Source organism: Barbatula barbatula (assembly GCF_947034865.1).
Source record: "Barbatula barbatula genome assembly, chromosome: 19".
In the NCBI taxonomy this organism is placed as follows: domain Eukaryota; kingdom Metazoa; phylum Chordata; class Actinopteri; order Cypriniformes; family Nemacheilidae; genus Barbatula; species Barbatula barbatula.
In genome coordinates, this window is record NC_136782.1 from 8721873 (window position 1) to 8742291 (window position 20419).

Consider the following 20419-nt stretch of genomic DNA (forward strand, 5'->3'; position numbering starts at 1 on the left):
AAACTAGATTTAAATTGGGCGAGTGTGTCTGATCCTCTAATAGTATCAGGAAGGTTATTCCAGAGTTTAGGTGCTACGTATGAGAAAGCTCGACCCCCCCCTTTGGTGGATTTAGTTATTCTAGGTGTTATCGAAAGTCCTAAGTTTTGAGATCTTAGAGAGCGTGATGGGTTGTAGTGTGATCGAAGCTCTGTTATATAGGTAGGGGCTAAACCATTTAAGGCTTTATAAGTGATTAAAAGAACTTTAAAGTCAATACGATACTTAATGGGTAGCCAGTGAAGGGTTGATAACATTGGGGTTATGTGATGGTATTTTCTGGACCTGGTTTCTGAACTAACTGTAGTTTGTTTATTGATGATGCAGGACAACCACTAAGTAGCGCATTACAGTAGTCAAGTCTTGAGGTCACAAATGCATGAATAAGCTTCTCCGCGTCAGCAACACACAGAATATTTCTTAGGTGGAAAAAGGCTGTTTTTGTGACATTTGAGATGTTGTAAAAAATTACAGGTTGCTGTTTAATATAACGCCTAGATCTTTTACTGTATTTGTTTGGGTACAGCCTTCAATTTGCAGTTTATAATCCGAAATATTCGCTTTACGTGTCTTTGGTCTGTTAAGAAATATTTCTGTTTTATTAGAATTTAAAAGGAAATTACAAGTCATTCAATGTTTTATATCTTAGCTGCACTCTGCCAATTTCGATAGCTGGGAGGAATCATCTGGTCTTGATTAGATATATAGCTGAGTATCATCTGCATAACAGTGGAAGCTAATTCAATTTTTTCTAATAATGTTTCCGAGGGGGGCAGCATGTATATGGAGAATAGCAAGGGTCCTAAAACCAATCCCTGAGGCAATCCATAATTTACTAATTTAATATGTCTCTCTCCACACAAAACATGAGGCTCTGTCACGATTCTACTCCTAGACCAAGAAAGACATGACATGATGATGCAGAATCATGACAACTGCGTTATGTAAAGTATATATTTGCACTACAATTGCTGTAGGTCTAAAAGTGTTGCTGTTTGATTTTTGCTGAAAGTCTACAACAGCATATGGCAGGTTCCATAGTTACTTTGGGCAATAATAGGGATCCTGTGAAAAGTTCAGCCTGACCTCACAGCAATTCATAACAATTTTACGAGGTGGCTAATCTGTATAAATGTGTATCATACATAAATTTACAATTATTACAGAAATACCATACCAGTGCCCCTCACCTGACCCCATCCCTAAACCTTTTTTTATGCATTTGGCAGAAGCTTAGCGACTTACATTGCATTGCACATTTGTTTCTGCCTATGTGCATTTCCCTGGGATCGAACCCATGACCTTGTCGTTGCCAGCGCCATGCTTGAATCACTGAGTCACAGGAAATTTAGAAAATCTTCAGCATTTATTTCATGAAAACACTAAAATGTACGAATTGTAATCATTCGAATTAGCCAGAAATAGTTACGTATTGCAGTTAGATTATGTTGAAAAGTTTATTAGTGTAATTGTAGTTCTCTCTGCCCATATAGAAATTGACTGTTAAAACCTGACAAATATTCACTAAAAGAAATAGCGCAACAACTAGTCTCTCCTATTACAGTCTTATCTTCTTATTATTATGAATTGTCTACATATCTTCACCCTCGGCTTCTTTCTCCTCGTTTACTAAATCAGAAAATCCGTGTACGCTAACTTAGTGTGACTTAGCACTGTGTTGCCAAAGCACTTAAGAAGCAGTAACAAGCAATAGCCAAAACATCTACCAGGATGTATCTTCTATGTCCGGACACTCACTCTTGCTTCCCTGGGCAGTGGAGCATGTCCCATTTAAGAAAAATAGCAAAGGGGAGCATGTGTGTGTGTGTTTGGGGTGCGCGGGGGTTACACAGCTTCTAGGCATTAGCTCAATGCTGCTCAAAAATACTCACAGAAGGTCAGATAAAGATCAGAAACTGGCAGGGGGTCGAATTGCTCTTTCCAGTGGACATGACTTGGCTTGTTCCACGGTCCTGACCGATCAACTCGGATCCTCCAGGGCTCAGTTCACCCATGTTGGCTTTTCCTCGCATAAATAGTACACAGAAGTGTGATGTTTGATCAGCCTGGTTTTGTTTGGACCCCTGAAGCCTGGCCATGGGGGTTTAAACATTTGCAGCAATGTCATTGTGCATTTAAAGCAAATTGGTTTCTTGTTTCAGTAAATTGTTGAGATGTGAACGGATAACACTCCAGGATTGAGCTTAAATAGACAATTTATTTGAAGATTTAACCTAGTATAATTCGAGGGAAGCAGTCCTTCCTGTATTTTCAGTATGGATTTCTCTATTACCTTATTTCTAAATCACTTTGGATAAAAGTGTCTGATATGGATGTATGGTTGTAACAATGTAAAGTTACACGAAATGCTTGTTATTACAGAAGGTGTACAAGGTACAAACATAAACTTAATGTCTTTTTTATTTTTGGAGAAACTAGAACCAAGAGACACATTTCAGAAGTTCACATACAGACCATGACCATGTGCAGCTGTGTCGTTCCGCCCATCTTTTAAGAGAAACTAATACCACTGATAAAGCCATATGTTCACCAAGACTTCCTCTGTTCTGATTTCAATCCTGTCTGCAAGTCACATCTTTCTCTAAAGAGTGGTGTGTTTTCCTGCTTTCTCTGTAGAGAGTCTGCAGACCTCTCATTCAAACAGTGAACACAATCGCTGAATCTGCTGATCTTTCAGTGCCCAGCAAGCGATATTGCTTATGACTTTTTCTCTTTTTTTAGCCCTAAGGCCGGAAAGACCTTGCAAAGATTAATGCCTTAAATAGATTTCTTGTAAATGTTGCACTTTCTGCACCATTGTCCATGAAATACAATAGCTCTCAATGCACTTGAGCTATTTTTAATTGAATGAATTGCTTACGTCACTCTAAATGGTATTGAAAGCCTCCTTTCAAAAGGATTCTAGTCTCTAAGGTTTCTCCTGCCTCGTATAAACAGACCACAACAGGGTTAAAAACACTCGGGACCCTGAGGTGTTGACTTATATATATATGTTATGTTGTGTTTGCATGTTAGGTCTATTTTAACGCTTCTCTTTTTGCTGTCCATGAGTGAGGATGAATATCAAAGAATAGAAAATATAGGGATAAAAGGCATCCCAGATTACCTACTAACCAGGCCATGGCCTTTTGTGAGTTGCTAGCCTAAGGGTTTTTTTCAATGCTGGTCTAAAATGTCTTTGTAAGGATGCTGTTCCATATAGAGGGAATTATTACATAGCCGCAGCTATAAAACCAAGTTTCTTGGAAATTTCTATATCAACTCATTAATAATAATAATAACAATAATAATCATATATATATATATATATGTATTATTATTATTATTGTTATTATTATTCATAAAGCACCTTTAAAAGTAGCTTTCAAAAGCTACTTTAAACATAACTGTTCTTTTTTTCAGTCCTGCTTATTATCTGTTTAATTATAGTTCTATTTAAAGTCCATAGTTTTCACCGTCTTATTCCATAACCGTTCCAGTGCATGTCCTGACATGCCTCTTTATTAACTTACACACCAAACAGAACAAACTACCTTGACCTGGCTCTAATCTTTGTTCTAACCAGTTTGTCCAAGGTCACAACCATGGCACCCGCAATCTCTCACTGAAAAACCTTACAATGTTAAAACCTATTGCAGGACCTGTAGGCCACGAAGCATATAACCTCATTTTCTGCCTGTTTTATTTAAAGTTTAGACAACCTTAAGAAAACATCCGTCCTCCATAGGGCAAGCGCTCCCTCCTCCCTTTAAAAAGAAAGAAAAATGTGCTGGACAATCTGTCAAGGGAGAACAAAGGCAGGGAGGAAATCATGGAGATAGTGACAGAGGGTTCTGTAATTTATCACCTGTTGCCTTTGGGCGGTCCAGGGCGACAAGGGCTTTGAAGATGTGTGCACAGGGCCCCTTTAGAGTGTGCATGAAATAGTCATTTGTGGATAGGAGAGAACTGATTCCGAAGTTTAGAAGTTTAACTTCTTACGCAGCAAAGATACAGACCATATTACTGGCTGATTTATCACCATTCACTGATTTCTGAAGGTTTAATTCATTCATTTCATAATGTTTACACTACCTAATAGTCAAAATTACAATTCAGTCTTTCATTAAAGTTTCATGTTACTACCTGAGCTGTTGAATTGTCATGTCAAGTATCCACTGTAGTGCAAATATGGTACATCATGTTTATGCATAGATTATGCATTATAAATACATATTGTATTCACAGAGCTTCGTACAGTAGTTCATGCACATATGTATTTTAATGTTTTTTTTATTTCTTATGTATATAATGCAACCAATCAGAGGAAACCTGGAAACCAAAACAAATTCCTTGTGAGTATGCACACTTGATGAATAAAACTCATCCTGATGCATACAGCAGTTTTTTCGGAAAGGACGTCACACAGACCGGTGTTGGAGTGCCACCGTGTGGTCACGTGAACACAGCAGCATAGTGATTTATGGTCGTTTATCTTATGCATAGTTTTTATTGTCACGTTGTACATTTTTTGTGACCATTTTTATTAGTAGTTTATACATTTTTCAAAATAAACCGTTTCTATTTGTTTTTTCTAGAAAGTAATAAAGGAGAAATGAGTAATACAAATATGCTTTATTTAATCAAGCATAGATTTGAATACGTTGTACTGTGTCTTTGGTAAGTTTAGGGTTTCAGAATGATTATTAAATGTTCTTGACAGATTTACCACACTGGTTTCGTTTACGTCAAGACATCAGCCCCTGTTGCGCGCACGCCGCGCACGAGCACTGCTTGTTGTAAAACAGGAAACGGTGAGAGGCGTTAGCAGCAGCAGCAGCAGCAGCAGTAGTTAGCCTGTTGGCTACCACCAGCATCCCACACTGAAACAAAATCACAGCAAAGGCGATCTGAGGAAGAGAACAGAACCGGTTAAAGTGGTTTCATCGGTGGGACCGACATGTCAGAGACATACGGTAAAGAAAATTCCATTGAGTTGTTATTAGCGCTAAAGCTAGCGAGTCCTTGCGCGAATCTACATCATCCTCAATTTCACATCTTAAGCGTTAACATACTTCTTTAAACACATCTTACATCATCATATCACCTTTTTGCCACCGCGGTGCGGTCAGACTGTTCACAAATACGTGTTTATAAGCGCTTTAAGTAGGCCTGTCAACTATTTGCAGTACTTGTTTGAGGTTTAATAGCATTTGTGCTTAAATGTGTACTTGTGTGCTGGGATAAACGGTGTGTTATCATTAACAAAAATCGCTAGTTTGATCATCTCTGTCGGTTCTTCTCTTAAATAAATGTTTTAACTTGGCATCAGTGGTTGCCACTGTGCATGACACTTCCGTTAACAGGAGTGTCGCAAAACCTGCAGCAACATCACGAGCGCTGTTTACACTTTTACACACCGTCTTCTTCACCAGCACCACTTATTCCTGCTGTCATTCACATCGATAATGTTGAGTTAAACGTGTCCCATAAAGTGGATTTCGTTATTTACATTTGGCAACACAGCTGCAGTAGGCTATTGTGCAATATCCTGTATCTGTTTACTTTCTTAATACACATTTCAGAGTTTAAAGGATGGAAATCCCACAATGCACTGCGCTTGACCTGTTTCCAGTGAATGAGGGAATCTTTCCATGAAACCGTCAAAGACAGAACAGTTATGGAAATTGTGTTGTTTGCAGATGCTTTCCGTGTGTCACCACTGCCGTGTTTGTCATGTTTTTAAGCAGTGCACTGGTTTTCAGTTTTATTAAACAATACATATTACAGATGGCATGGTTTATGATTTCATTCTCTATTTAGTTACGCTGTATGTCTCGGGTCTGTATTATTGAATGATGCGCTGCAGATGATAAAATATGAATGTGGTTCATGTGAATACGAGTTTCGTGTTGCAGAGTCTTACTCCTTCAATCCCCCACCAGTCCGCCATGAAACACTGTCTGTTTCAGTATTCTTGGCTTACAAATCACTGTTCCATGCCAATAGAAAATGAATGACCATCTTGCCCTCTCACTGTAACAGCCCTTCAATAGCGAATTGATATCTTTAGCCAATTTAATCTAATCTCCAAGGCCAAAGTTAATAAGAGACAGACAGTCGCTTGAACTTGTGTATAACATGACCTCACTGTAACATCTGTCAATGGGTGAGTGACATCCAGATTTACTGTAATTCAGCTGTGAATAGCAACTGAAAATGAAAACTGAAAATTCGAAGTGTCTGTCGTTCTGTTTGAGATACTTCTTTCCTTAAAGGCTAGGTTTGTATGTGCACGTTAGTGTGACTGTGTCATTCGAAGCATATGAGATCAGCCATTCTCCATCTCTCTGTTGAACTACATCTGTCACAAAAATGTGAAAACCCACAGCGGCTTTGTTCCTTTTTTGGTTTCGATTTTCAATTAAAGTTTGACCAAGTTTCCAGTTCCACTGGTGTTGTTAACAAAAAAAGACAATTCTTTTGCATTTTGCTTCTTTAAAACAACACAATGAAGGCAGGGATGTTAAAATGGACTGTAATACAATTTGTCGCACTTTGTCGTAATAAGCCTATAACAAATTTGACATGCAAAAACCTATTTTAAAAGTTTGTCAAAGCTAACTTATTAATTTCTTAAATTATAATGACCTCATTATGAATACATGTATACATTCACCAAATATACATTGACGTGCATGACGTCATCAAATGCGTCTCTTTCTCTCGCCTCTTAGCTTTCAAGTGCACAAGTTAGTTTTGCAACAGGTTTATTGCGAAAATAGTAGCAAAAGTCAAGGCGGGTAGATTTGAAACTGCAGTGACAGTTTTGAGAGGTTGTAGATGCCTGTTTGTGGTTGCAATTCAAATCTGAATCTGGGAACGTGTAAATATGTGCTATGCATTTGTACCTGCCAATGTATTTTGTTTTCACATTTGGGCTGTGAGTGTACATTTTAGTGTACATGTACAAATACTTTCTTTACAAGTTCCAAACTTGAGAGCATGTAGATTTTCATTTTTGCCACTGATTTATCTTCATATAATATTATCTCTTTTTTATGGAGATGAAAAAGTCCATCCACTGATTTCTGCGTCCCAGTGGTTTAATGCAGGAGCAGTAACAAGTGTGCATCGATGTCAAAAGATGGACCAATCAAATTAAATAAAGACCGCGTTCACAGAATTCCAGCCAATCAAATTACAGAGACCATGCGGAATACAGCCAATCAGACTAAAGAAGCCAGGCGGGTGCTTAACATGTTTTCAGTTTTAATGATGACCGTGTAGTGAGATGTAAGAAGGCAAGCAAAACAAAGCAAGCAGTTTTACAATAAAAATGTTAAATTGTAAGATACAGAGACTACTTAACTTATGTGAGTTTTGCTGTGGAAAACTTTGATGTGTTTTTACGACGTGTGTTCAAGTTAACATGTCTAAAACACAGTGAAACAGATAAGATTATAGCATATGAGGCACACGATATGACTGTGTGTATATTTCATTTTATTAGCATGAATTAAATAGACTGCAGAACTATCAAATTTGTCTTCAATGTATAGTTTTAATAAGCTTATAAGTTAGCTACTTATTTATTAAGCCCAAAGAGAGACTCTTTTCTCTCCTCTTTCCTCGATTTATAAATCCTAAACACTTAACTTTTTAAGACTTGTATAATGTTGATTTTAGACTTTATAGCTGATTTAAAACAATATTTGTTAGCAAAGTGTAGTCACACCATGTCCTGGTCAGTTTAATGACATTACTTTATATTACAATAAGTACTTAAATTTAACTTAATAAATTTAAATGTTTAAGTAGGCTTTTATGTCATTTTGATTTCTGTTTGTTGCTTAGACTGAACTGGCCTTTACTGTTTAACATTTTATTGACTTTGCAAGGTGGCATGAAAGTTTACATTGATGAACATAGTGCTATAGAATGGTTTGTGCATCAGTGCATTGTTGTGTTATGGTATGGTACGAGGTGGGTTTTGTGGGCCGCTCCTTCTGAAGAAATCCAGGGCCACTTTTAACTCCCAGACCAACCCCTGAATTCAGTCATCTGTACAGCGCAAGCTTCACAGTTATGAAGTGAGGCCTGATTGAATTCAGACTAGTCTAGTGCGAGGTTTTATGGTGCTTAGCCTTGTTCAAATTTGTTTAAAACGTGCAGCGCGAGTGACGTGATAAAAGTGAACCATTTGTTGGAATCACGCTGCCAGCTCAACATCGTCACGTCTATCAGCCCAACCCAACAATGGATAAGTTTGTTACATGTAATGAATAGAAGACAACACCAGCAGACAAAACCAAGACAGAAAGTTTATTACCATTCTGTTGGGGCGATTGGGGACAGGTGGAGCTCGGAACCCTTCCTCCAAAGTGGAGAAATACTGGCGTATTGGAATAATCGCATCATTAGTAGAGCAATATAGCTTTACATGAATAGCACACTTTTGGTGATGTACCTTCCGAGTGGAGTCACTCCCTATGTAGAATGTTCCAGAACAGTCACTTGTAATGTTCCATTTCAGAGGATGATTTTGGCAGTAAACATAATGGCAGCTCACCAGGTTGTGGATAGAGCTGATGTTTCTGGGAAGTTTACTGAGAATGTATATAATGGTCTGTAATGATCCATACGCACTTGTCGTCATACTGCAAATGTTCCATGCAGACTGAGATGGACCCATCATCTCCAAAGATCATGCTGCAATGCTGAATCTCTTCTCTGTGACGTCTGTTCTGTTTGAGTGGATCTCATTTCCACATATACGAATAGCACTTTATCAGCGCTCTCTTACGACACAAAGAGCTTTTGGGTTGGCTAGCCTCATAGAGGTCAGCAGCTTAACCCTGCGGTCTGCTGTGTGGGCCGGGTCAGGACCCGTTGCACTTCGACTGAACATCTGCACAGCACACATGCTCAATAAGACACCCGGTTAGGATGTCATTATGTCTTGAATGATGGCTCAAACCCATAAGGCTGTTGTACTTTGTTATTTAATCGTGTTAATAAATATAAAAGCCACAAACTGCATATTAACTATATATACTTTATATATTTTTTTACAATTTGTTTTGGGATTATTCTCGACTCTATTCTTTCAATATTGAAATGTTAAGACATTGTTAAGGTAGTTTCTTTATGCTTTACTTGTTGTTGAAAGAATATTTAAAAGGGTAGTTCACCCAAAGAATGAAAAGCATTCATTTCATTCAAACCTATAAGACTTTATTTCTACTTTAGAACACAAAAGAAGATATTTTAAAGAATGTTGGTAACCAAACAACATTGACCCCATTGACTTCCAAGGCATGGACACAAAAACCCCAGACATTTCTCAAAATATCTTCTCTTGTGTTCCGCCACAGAATACACACCTCAAGAAAATGACCTCTCTGACATGAAAATGAATGAGAGAAGGCTTAAACCAGGTTGGCTTGTCTGAGGACCTCGACTTTCATATTGATTATCTTTCTCTCTCTCGGTTTCAGATTTCCTGTTTAAGTTCCTGGTGATTGGCAGCGCTGGGACTGGGAAATCATGCCTACTGCACCAGTTCATAGAGAACAAGTGTAAGTGCTTATTAATGTCTCAATCTCACAAAGACTTTAATGTAAAAATTTCCTTTCATCCTTGCGGCATTCAGCAGAGACAAAGAGAAGGACGTTGAATGTTAAGTGATTTGGGAAAAGGAGAGTAGCTTGACATGCATTTGAAATGTAAATAAGACTGTTAAAACATTTCATTCACGAGGTTAAGCAGTAAGTTCACAGATGCCTATTTAAAAGTCCAGTGTATGAAGTGTAGCGGCATCTAGCGGTGAGATTTGTTAATTGCAACCAACGGCTCACTCCAACCCTCCCTTTTGAAGCACTACGGTGGCTGCACAGGACAAACATGTTGTTACTTTTCACTTTTTTGCTGAAGGAGATTTACGAAGCGCGCTCTAAAGAGCAGTTTGTCCATTTAGGGCTCTTGTAGAAACAACATGGTGAACTCCATGTAAGGGGACCCACAGTGTATGTGGATAGAAATAACTCATTCTAAGATAATAGAAACATAACACTTCATTATATAACGTCTTTATACACCTCTGAACACATAGTTATGTATATAATACAGCACTTAAGAGTCTTAAAGCAGATACAGGCAGCACAAAATATCTGCACCTCCTGACAATATATAAGTCATATGAACCAAATCGATCAACTCTTTGTGTTAAAAAAGTCCATCGCTGAAAAAGACACATTTGATTTTAATTCACTATTCTGTACGACTTGCGAACCAAACAACTTATTTTACAGTCAAACAGGACTCCAACCACACCATCGGTGTCGAATTCGGCTCCAGGGTTGTCAATGTTGGCGGCAAGACGGTCAAACTGCAGATCTGGGACACGGCTGGACAGGAGCGTTTTAGGTACTTTTCTGTGATTGGTCCAGTAGAATGTCCTCATTGCTGTGCGCTGGTTCTGATTGTTCGTGATCAGTCACCGCTTGTGTCTTATAGGTCAGTCACCCGCAGTTACTATCGTGGAGCAGCCGGGGCTCTTCTAGTGTACGACATCACAAGGTAAGGCCACATTTTTTATCTAGTCTTAAAGAAGCGTTTAAAACAAATGCTTGTATAACCAGCTCAAAGAGCGAATGAAAGCGGCGTTCAGTCAGATAAGCTTCCGGTTGCCACGCTGCTGTCATAGTAATGGAGAGAGAGTGAACGGAATAATAAACAGTGACAGCTGGGTAATAAAATATCATATTTTCCATTAAACAGGGTGTCAGCTGTACATGGCACAGACACACTGAACAAAAATGAACAGATTGATGGAGCGTGTGCATTTGCTCGGCTGCATGTGTGTGTGGTTGATGGATAGAATATAGGGGTCATCCTTTAGAAACTGTCAGACCCTCATTCATCGCTTTATGTTGACGTGTCACCCTTTCGCCTAATATTTTGGCCATGGGGTAATGTTTGCCATGGAGACTGACAAGTTTCAAGAAAGCGTGATGCGTGCAGTCTAAAGAAATGATTTCTTAGAAACTGTATTATTAAAAGTGAAGATACGTTTATGCTAAGCCTGTTTTCCAAGTGACTGAATTCTCTGTTAATATATAGTATGTATTGCTTCATTGGTCACATTTTTGCAAAGAACAAACGTTTGCCTTTGTAATCCCCCATCCAAACAATAGGTTTGTAAAAGAAATGTTAGGTTTCAGCCCTGCAAAGTTCATGGAGTGTAAATGTAACAATAATTTTAGCAGTCAACACATATCCCAATTTGTCTTGCTTTAGATTTGTGTATCATATCTACGCTTGTTTAGCAGGTAATCCAGTTTTATTTTCAGTTGCGAGAAGTAGTTTCAAGGTCAGGCCTTGACGTATCGTGCAGTTTATAGACCGCTTCAAAGCAACAACATAAACAAACGTTACTGTGCATGCACATGTTCGTGGACTGCCCTTAACTTCCGGTACACATTCACACATAATAGAGTGCCTGTAGATTATTTTTGATAACAAGCTAAAACTGAGACGAACTGTTACTTGGCTAAACTTGCCTGACTGCGATACCAAGCTCAACTGCTAGATGTCAATGTACCATACGGTTTCTTAAAAAAAACTACAGGACCTATGGTTTCACGCGTCCAAAGCAACGGCCTGTAGGTGAAAACTGTCTGCAGATAAATAACACTGCTTTGAAATCGGTGTGATTTGAATGGGTGATAACTGATGTCTGTGTGTTTTCTAGTCGTGAGACCTACAATGCTCTGACTAACTGGCTGACGGATGCACGGACGCTGGCCAGTCCCAACATCGTCATCATTCTGTGCGGAAATAAGAAAGATCTGGATGCTGATCGTGAGGTCACCTTTCTGGAAGCCTCTCGCTTTGCCCAGGAGAACGGTTAGAGATGATCTTCAGCAGAAACACTCATTCTAGAATTCAAATAAACAGGCTGTGAAGGGACATGAGCTGTAATACCTGAAACTACTATAATACCATCACTACAATAATTCACAGAATTATATAACAAAGCTTTACTTGACATGAAGCTTAGAGGCGGAAATAGAAAACCCACATTAGATTAGATTGAACTTTATTGTCATTACACATATACAAGTACAGTGTAACGAAATGTAGTTTAGGTCTAACCAGAAGTGCAGTTAGCAAGTGCAGGATATACAGTTAGAATAAATACAGAATACAATATTAGGAAAATATTATACAGTTATGATTTTTTTTTACAGTAGGTATGTTCTATGAAAGGTGGATATGAACAGATAATAATTTAGACTAAACAATAGTGCAAGTGATTAAGTGTGCATAAATTATTGACATTAGCTGTTAAAGTTGCAATGCAATATGTGAGTTAATGCTGTTGTTGAAGTAACAATGCAGTGGATGAGTTAATGCAGTTATTGAAGTTACAGTGCAGTATACAAGTTAATAATAGGTTGCAGTCCAGAAGATGAGTTAATGCAGTTAATAAGGTTACAGTGCAGTAGATGAGTTAATGCAGTTATTGAGGTTACAGTGCAGTAGATGAGTTAATGCAGTTATTGAGGTTACAGTGCAGTAGATTAGTTAATGCAGTTATTGAAGTTACAGTGCAGTAGATTAGTTAATGCAGTTAATAAGGTTACAGTGCAGTGGATGAGTTAATGCAGTTATTGAAGTTACAGTGCAATATACAAGTTAATAATAGGTTGCAGTCCAGAAGATGAGTTAATGCAGTTAATAAGGTTACAGTGCAGTAGATTAGTTAATGCAGTTATTGAAGTTACAGTGCAGTAGATTAGTTAATGCAGTTAATAAGGTTACAGTGCAGTAGATTATTTAATGCAGTTAATAAGGTTACAGTGCAGTAGATTAGTTAATGCAGTTAATAAGGTTACAGTGCAGTAGATTATTTAATGCAGTTAATAAGGTTACAGTGCAGTAGATTAGTTAATGCAGTTATTGAAGTTACAGTGCAGTAGATTAGTTAATGCAGTTAATAAGGTTACAGTGCAGTAGATTAGTTAATGCAGTTAATAAGGTTACAGTGCAGTAGATTAGTTAATGCAGTTATTGAGGTTACAGTGCGATAGATGAGTAGATGCAGTTAATAGAGTTACAGTGCAGTAGATTAGTTAATGCAGTTATTGAAGTTACAGTGCAGTAGATTAGTTAATGCAGTTAATAAGGTTACAGTGCAGTAGATTAGTTAATGCAGTTATTGAAGTTACAGTGCAGTAGATTAGTTAATGCAGTTAATAAGGTTACAGTGCAGTAGATTAGTTAATGCAGTTATTGAAGTTACAGTGCAGTAGATTAGTTAATGCAGTTAATAAGGTTACAGTGCAGTAGATTAGTTAATGCAGTTATTGAAGTTACAGTGCAGTAGATTAGTTAATGCAGTTAATAAGGTTACAGTGCAGTAGATTAGTTAATGCAGTTATTGAAGTTACAGTGCAGTAGATTAGTTAATGCAGTTAATAAGGTTACAGTGCAGTAGATTAGTTAATGCAGTTATTGAGGTTACAGTGCGATAGATGAGTAGATGCAGTTAATAAGGTTACAGTGCAGTAGATTAGTTAATGCAGTTATTGAAGTTACAGTCCAGAAGATGAGTTAATGCAGTTAATAAGGTTACAGTGCAGTAGATTAGTTAATGCAGTTATTGAAGTTACAGTGCAGTAGATTAGTTAATGCAGTTAATAAGGTTACAGTGCAGTAGATTAGTTAATGCAGTTATTGAGGTTACAGTGCGATAGATGAGTAGATGCAGTTAATAGAGTTACAGTGCAGTAGATTAGTTAATGCAGTTATTGAAGTTACAGTGCAGTAGATTAGTTAATGCAGTTAATAAGGTTACAGTGCAGTAGATTAGTTAATGCAGTTATTGAAGTTACAGTGCAGTAGATTAGTTAATGCAGTTAATAAGGTTACAGTGCAGTAGATTAGTTAATGCAGTTATTGAAATTACAGTGCAGTAGATTAGTTAATGCAGTTAATAAGGTTACAGTGCAGTAGATTAGTTAATGCAGTTATTGAGGTTATAGTGCAGTAGATGAGTAGATGCAGTTAATAAGGTTACAGTGCAGTAGATTAGTTAATGCAGTTAATAAGGTTACAGTGCAGTAGATTAGTTAATGCAGTTAATAAGGTTACAGTGCAGTAGATTAGTTAATGCAGTTATTGAAATTACAGTGCAGTAGATTAGTTAATGCAGTTAATAAGGTTACAGTGCAGTAGATTAGTTAATGCAGTTATTGAAGTTACAGTGCAGTAGATTAGTTAATGCAGTTAATAAGGTTACAGTGCAGTAGATTAGTTAATGCAGTTATTGAGGTTATAGTGCAGTAGATGAGTAGATGCAGTTAATAAGGTTACAGTGCAGTAGATTAGTTAATGCAGTTAATAAGGTTACAGTGCAGTAGATTAGTTAATGCAGTTAATAAGGTTACAGTGCAGTAGATTAGTTAATGCAGTTAATAAGGTTACAGTGCAGTAGATTAGTTAATGCAGTTATTGAGGTTACAGTGCAGTAGATTAGTTAATGCAGTTATTGAGGTACCAGTGCAGTAGATTAGTTAATGCAGTTAATAAGGTTACAGTGCAGTAGATTAGTTAATGCAGTTATCGAAGTTACAGTGCAGTAGATTAGTTAATGCAGTTATCGAAGTTACAGTGCAGTAGATTAGTTAAATCAGTTATTGAAGTTACAGTGCAATAGATGACTAGATGCAGTTAATAGAGTTACAGTGCAGTAGATTAGTTAATGCAGTTATTGAAGTTACAGTGCAGTAGATAAATTAGTGCAGTTATGAAAGTGGTCCATTAGTGCAAATGAGCATTCAGTTAAATATTTCAGATGTGCAAGTGAGCAGTATAGAGTGCAAATGATGCTGTGCGTGTGTAAACAGTCCAGTAGAGCAGATAACATGAAGTACTGGTGTGTACAGTTCAGTCATGCATGCAGCCCTGTAGTGTAATGTAAAAGATGTTATAGCAGCTTGGAGTTCAAGGTAAGAGAGGTAGTTGAATCAGTGGGGGGCAGAGCTCAATAATGAAACAGCTCTGGGAAAAAAGCTGTTTCTTAGTCTGCTGGTTCTTGTTTGGAGGCACCGGAAGCGCCTACCGGAAGGCAGGAGAGTAAACAGTCTATGTGTGGGGTGAGAGGAGTCATTGAGAAATTTCTTCTGGATGTCCTCAATGGGAGAAAGTGTTGTCTTTGTTCTATATGTTCTATACGTCACATGTTCTATAGTACTTAAATAAAGACCAATTCTACATACCTAGCAGCTGATGCTGCTTTTGAAACAAAACTGTGACAATGATGATAGACAATGATGATTATTAGTGTCCACAAGGACATTTATGAAAAAAAGATGTTTGACATGAATATTTGGGTGTGTCCTCCACCCAGAGCTGATGTTTTTGGAGACGAGTGCTTTAACGGGGGAGAACGTAGAGGAAGCCTTTCTCAAATGTGCACGCATCATCCTCAGCAAGATCGAGTCAGGTAACAGAAAACTGTTTGCGGGTCGTTTTTATGACTTCATTTTCTTGGTATAATTTATCTCTAACCTTTCACATTAAAGGGACAGGGTCATTTTTTACCCTCCCTCGAATTGTTCCAAATCTAATGAAATGTTTTTGTTCTGATGAACACAGAGAAAGATATTTGGAAGAATGCTTGTAAAATTGAATGCAAACAGTACTTTGCCACCAAATGACAATGGTTGTCAAAAGTGCCCCAGAATTGTTTGCTGTCCTACATTCTTCACAATATCTTCTTTTGTGTTCAACATAATAAAGAAAATAACAAAGTAATTTTTCCTACTATGGTAGTCAATAGTGGCCGAGAACTGGTTACAAGCATTCTTTCAAATATATTTCTCTGTGTTCACCAAAACAAAGACATTTATACAGATTTGGAACAACTCGAGGGTGAGTCAATGATGACAGAATTTTAATTGTTGGGTGAACTGTCCCTTTAAGCGCAACTATTGTTTAGGTAATGAAGGTTTATTTAATGTTTCTTGCTGTTCAATTAAAGGTGAGTTAGACCCGGAGCGGATGGGTTCTGGGATCCAGTACGGAGACGCATCCCTGAGGCAGCTCAGACAGCCCCGGGGGTCTGCTGCACAGACCAAGCAGCAGTGTAACTGCTAGGGGTCCGGACGCCCTGACCGGTTCCTGACTCCATCCTTCTACACCCAACCTCCCCTCACTCAGGTGAGTGACGTTCAAAACACAATGATATTCATTTGACATTTCTTTACCCGAGGGACAAATCTATTGTACCTTATATAGTTTTAAATATTGCTTTGTTCAAGCAACCAAATGCCTAAGTTCGTGGTGGGACTGTTTGTATAGGCGACAAATCGTCATTGTGCGACTTGAAGGTTGTTAAACATTAATGAACTTTCTTTTTCAGCTCCAGGTGTTTCTGGGTATGCACAGATCATACCACACCCAGACACATCTTGATCGTTTTCTCAGAAGTCCAACTCAGAACTTAACCTCTGACCTCAGAATTAAAGCCCTCGGCCTAGGACAGATCTCCCCGGACTCTTTAAGCCGGGCAGGAACACGGGCAGTAGAGGTGAATACTGATCTGACTGACAGACTGCGTGTATTTTACTTGTCCTGTGATCCTAACAGTTCATTCATAAAAGGTAAACGGCCATCAACTAGACTTCAATGGACTGGGTTAAATCATTCAACAAACCAGTAGATACATTTCACAGGTCTTAAAAACCATTGTTGCAGCATTTCATACATCAACACATCTGACTTTTTTGTGTTTATTTGAATGATCCCCCTGTTGTTTCATTTCATTTCATTGCCATGTTCCCAAATGCAAGATGATAAAACCAAATTAGCAGTGTTTAGATGCTAATATCTACTTTTTGGGTTGAAACTGCTCTTGCATTTGCATCTTTAACACATCTGCAGTCAGAGCTCTTGAAAGCACAAAAGAGCTGATGGGAAAAAAGGAACATCTGTTAGGATTTGGTTGCTGCTATAAGGAGCATATCAGATTTTCACCGCTGCCCTGGCTTGGGGGTTATCATCCATTTTAACATCAGTCACACTCCACGTGGACCTTGGGATCACACATGTTGGTTAAATATATTTATTGACGTTTGAGTTCCATTCATAAGGAATATCCCGATTTTAAATGCATCATCGTTTTACAAAGATATGCGCGTTTTAAGAATTTATTTCTCTATTAGGTCATACGTTTGACTGCTTAAAACTTAAGTTGCTCTAAAACAGTCAAGGTATCAGGGTCATATTTTATCCCAAAATATACATTTATATATTGTTTAAAGAATGTGAAATATTTCTTTTTCTTTTTGCGTTTGTAAACCCCCTTTTCTCAAGTCCCAGGAGCTCATTTCTGGAATGCGAAAACAATATATTGTTTAATATTAAAATGTTGAAGCTGTAACTGTAAAATGTACATCATAGTAGATTTTATTATGTTGCTGATAATTGTTTTTGGTTATAATGACAATTACAGTAGTAAGAATGTTACAATGCAAAATAATAATTGTCCTTTAAGATTGGCTAATTATTATTTATTGTTTGTATTTTGGGGTGAAATTTGACCCATTTCATAACATTCACAAAAGTTTCAAAACCCTTATTTAGACACCACAAGGTACATTGAAAAGATTTAAATGAGTAGTTAACAGAGAAATTAAAATGATGTCATCGTTTTCTTGCCATCTTGTCATTTATGACTTGCTTTCTTCTGCAAAACACAAACGAAGATACTTTAAAGAATGTACAACGTTGGTCGTATGAACACAAATCCAATGCAAAGTCAATGGTGTTGGTTAGCGACCATCTCCAAAATATCTTTTTTTGTGTTCCGCAAAAGGAAAAAGTCATACAGGTTTGAAATGGACAGATAATTTTGGGTTAACTATCACTGTAAAGTGGATTTTCTCTTTTAAAAGACCTTGACATTACTTTCCATTACCGTCACTATTTGAGTTTTTTCTTTGTTTGTCGTTTGCTCTGGTTACCCATGACAGAGAGATCTAGAGGTGATGGCCAGCACAGCTCTCCGCTCAATGACATAATCATTATGCACCACAGACAGAGCCGCCTCAGTCTGTGTGATACATGCTTTTTATTTCTCTTGATTTTTCTCTGCAAGTGCACTTTTTGACTGTTTATAAACTGTACCTATAGAATTGTAAAATTTATAATAATTTAATGATATTAAATGAGAGTATATTATTTGAGGTGTGATCATTCCTTACTTGAAGACTATTCCGACATCATTTCAGTGGTGTGAAGTGCTGTTTTCTCATCACGACAGCTGTGGACGTTCTGTTAGTTGTAAATGTGAGGAGGGTGGAGACGTCCACATCTCCTCGAGCACAAAGCAAAGCCTTAACAGACTAACCACACGATTGTTCACATTGGATCATCGCTGTAATATGCTTTCAGTAGTGTGTGAGCTCTTTTAAAATGATCCTTTACTGTGAACTGCTCGTTGCTGAGGTTTTTATTCGTTGCTTTAACCACCGTCACTTCAGTTTTCTGTTCCTAACCTTAATCGTAATTAAACAAATGTGTTAGATCCAAAATAGTGAACAAATGGGTGTACAGGTTAAGCTTTATCAACAAATCTGCAGCTTTCGATTTCCAAAGAAAATATTCTCTCCAAGAATGCGTTTCAGGTATTTTCCGTAGTAATCGACAGCACCTGACAGATGAGTTGTCACAGTTTAACTTGTTTTTAATCCGGAACATTCCTCTAATGTTGATGATGCACTGTTTAGTCAATTTCCAATTGTTCCCCGTTTACATTTGCATGATGTGCTCTTATAGATACCGTATGTGGTACATGATGTTAGAAGAACTCGACTTCCCAGGTCATCTGACATTTGATGTAGGGATGCACCGATATCGGTATCGGGCCGGATACCAAGCTCATGTACTCGTAAAAATTCCCTGATACCAAAGATCGATACCTCACGTGATGTAATTGACAGAACGTTCCAGTGCACACAGAGACACCAGACGCAGCAGACACAACGTCAGCCTTTAGCAGTGTAAATCAATGATGATGACCCAGGCATGGCAATCTGCACGCTTACGTCCTTGGTTTTGCCCTTTGGAGGTTATTGGACACTGTGAAATTTGGGCTTTGAAAATTTGTGATAAGCACATAAGATTGATATATTTTTTCTAAATATGAGTCGAAATTGTTAAAAATGTTGATATGTTCATTAGTCTCATTGTGTTGTTCTTAAAAAAATTGCCACATGAAAAAAAACCACAACTGTACAACAGGCATCGGTATCGGCGAGTACCAATAAAAAATGCTCGATCCTTAAAAAGTGGTATCGGTGCATCCCTAATTTGATGACTTACTGTAGTGATATTTGGTAGCATTTCATGACCAAAATAATTTTGAAACACTGCAGTGCATTTGAAGGGTAGCTCAAAATACTGCGTAAAATCAGTTGTTGCTTAGTAACCGGTGTGATTTGTTTATTCATAAATACTGTAAATCTGAATCATTATGCTGTAAATAAGATTGAATTTGTTTATTGGAGTTGTTGGGGGGTGAGTGCTTGTAATTTTAAAGATGACGAATTAAAGTTTGCTTGTCTGTTTATGTTATTTGAACGTGTATTGTGTTTTGTGTGGCGGAAGAGTCTGACAATAACCAAGTTGCTGCTGTGTCCGGAATCTGATCTCCACATTAATGCAGGCAAACCTGCATAGATGTGATGTTGACTGGTGACAATCTCGAACAACAAATCACTTGGGCAGTTGAGAACTTGTTTCTTAGCTATTCAAAGTTGAAAGGTACAGAACCAAATGATCTAAATTGTTTAAAGTGATAGTTCACCCACAAATAGAAATTCTATCATGATTTACAAATTTGTATAAATTTATTCGGATAAACGGAAAAGAAATTATTTGTTAGAATGTCAGTAAATAATATGGGAGTCAATGGGGGATGAGAATTGTTGGGTTACTGACATTCTTACAAATATCTTCCTTTTCCTCAGCAGAACAAAGAAATTTCTACAGGTTTGGAACAATCTGAGGGTGAGTAAATGATGAAAAAGGGATAGTTTTAAGTCTTTATCATAGAAATCGCACACGGTGTGAAATGAAGTAAATGCATAGTATTAGATTAAAAGCCTTGCTTAAATAAAAAGTGGTCATGACGTTACACTAACCCAAACTGGGCAATCCCGTAGAGTAGAATTTTTTTGTCAAATACAAGCATCTTAACCACAAATTTTAAACCTACTGAAATGTTTGTGTAATTGATGTTATCACAGATAGATGGCAGCATAATACATCTAAAGAATCCAGCTCTTCCAGAACATACTGTGAGTGA

General features: G+C 37.6%; 1 protein-coding gene across 1 annotated transcript; it reads left to right on the plus strand.

Annotated features, from left to right (window-relative positions):
• Positions 1 to 4818: 4818 nt before the first annotated feature.
• rab4b (RAB4B, member RAS oncogene family) lies at positions 4819 to 19685 on the plus strand. The gene is made up of 8 exons (XM_079481897.1): positions 4819 to 5015; positions 9540 to 9620; positions 10353 to 10467; positions 10558 to 10620; positions 11795 to 11949; positions 15458 to 15553; positions 16091 to 16269; positions 16472 to 19685. Exons 1-7 carry the CDS (start codon positions 5000 to 5002, stop codon positions 16204 to 16206), a joined length of 642 nt encoding a protein of 213 aa, XP_079338023.1. The 5' UTR covers positions 4819 to 4999; the 3' UTR covers positions 16207 to 16269; positions 16472 to 19685.
• Positions 19686 to 20419: the final 734 nt, after the last annotated feature.

Coding starts and splice junctions, on each gene's coding strand:
- rab4b (XM_079481897.1), top strand. Junction 11,950..15,457: donor TCGCTTTGCCCAGGAGAACG/GTTAGAGATGAT, acceptor TCCTCCACCCAG/AGCTGATGTTTTTGGAGACG. Junction 15,554..16,090: donor CCTCAGCAAGATCGAGTCAG/GTAACAGAAAAC, acceptor GTTCAATTAAAG/GTGAGTTAGACCCGGAGCGG.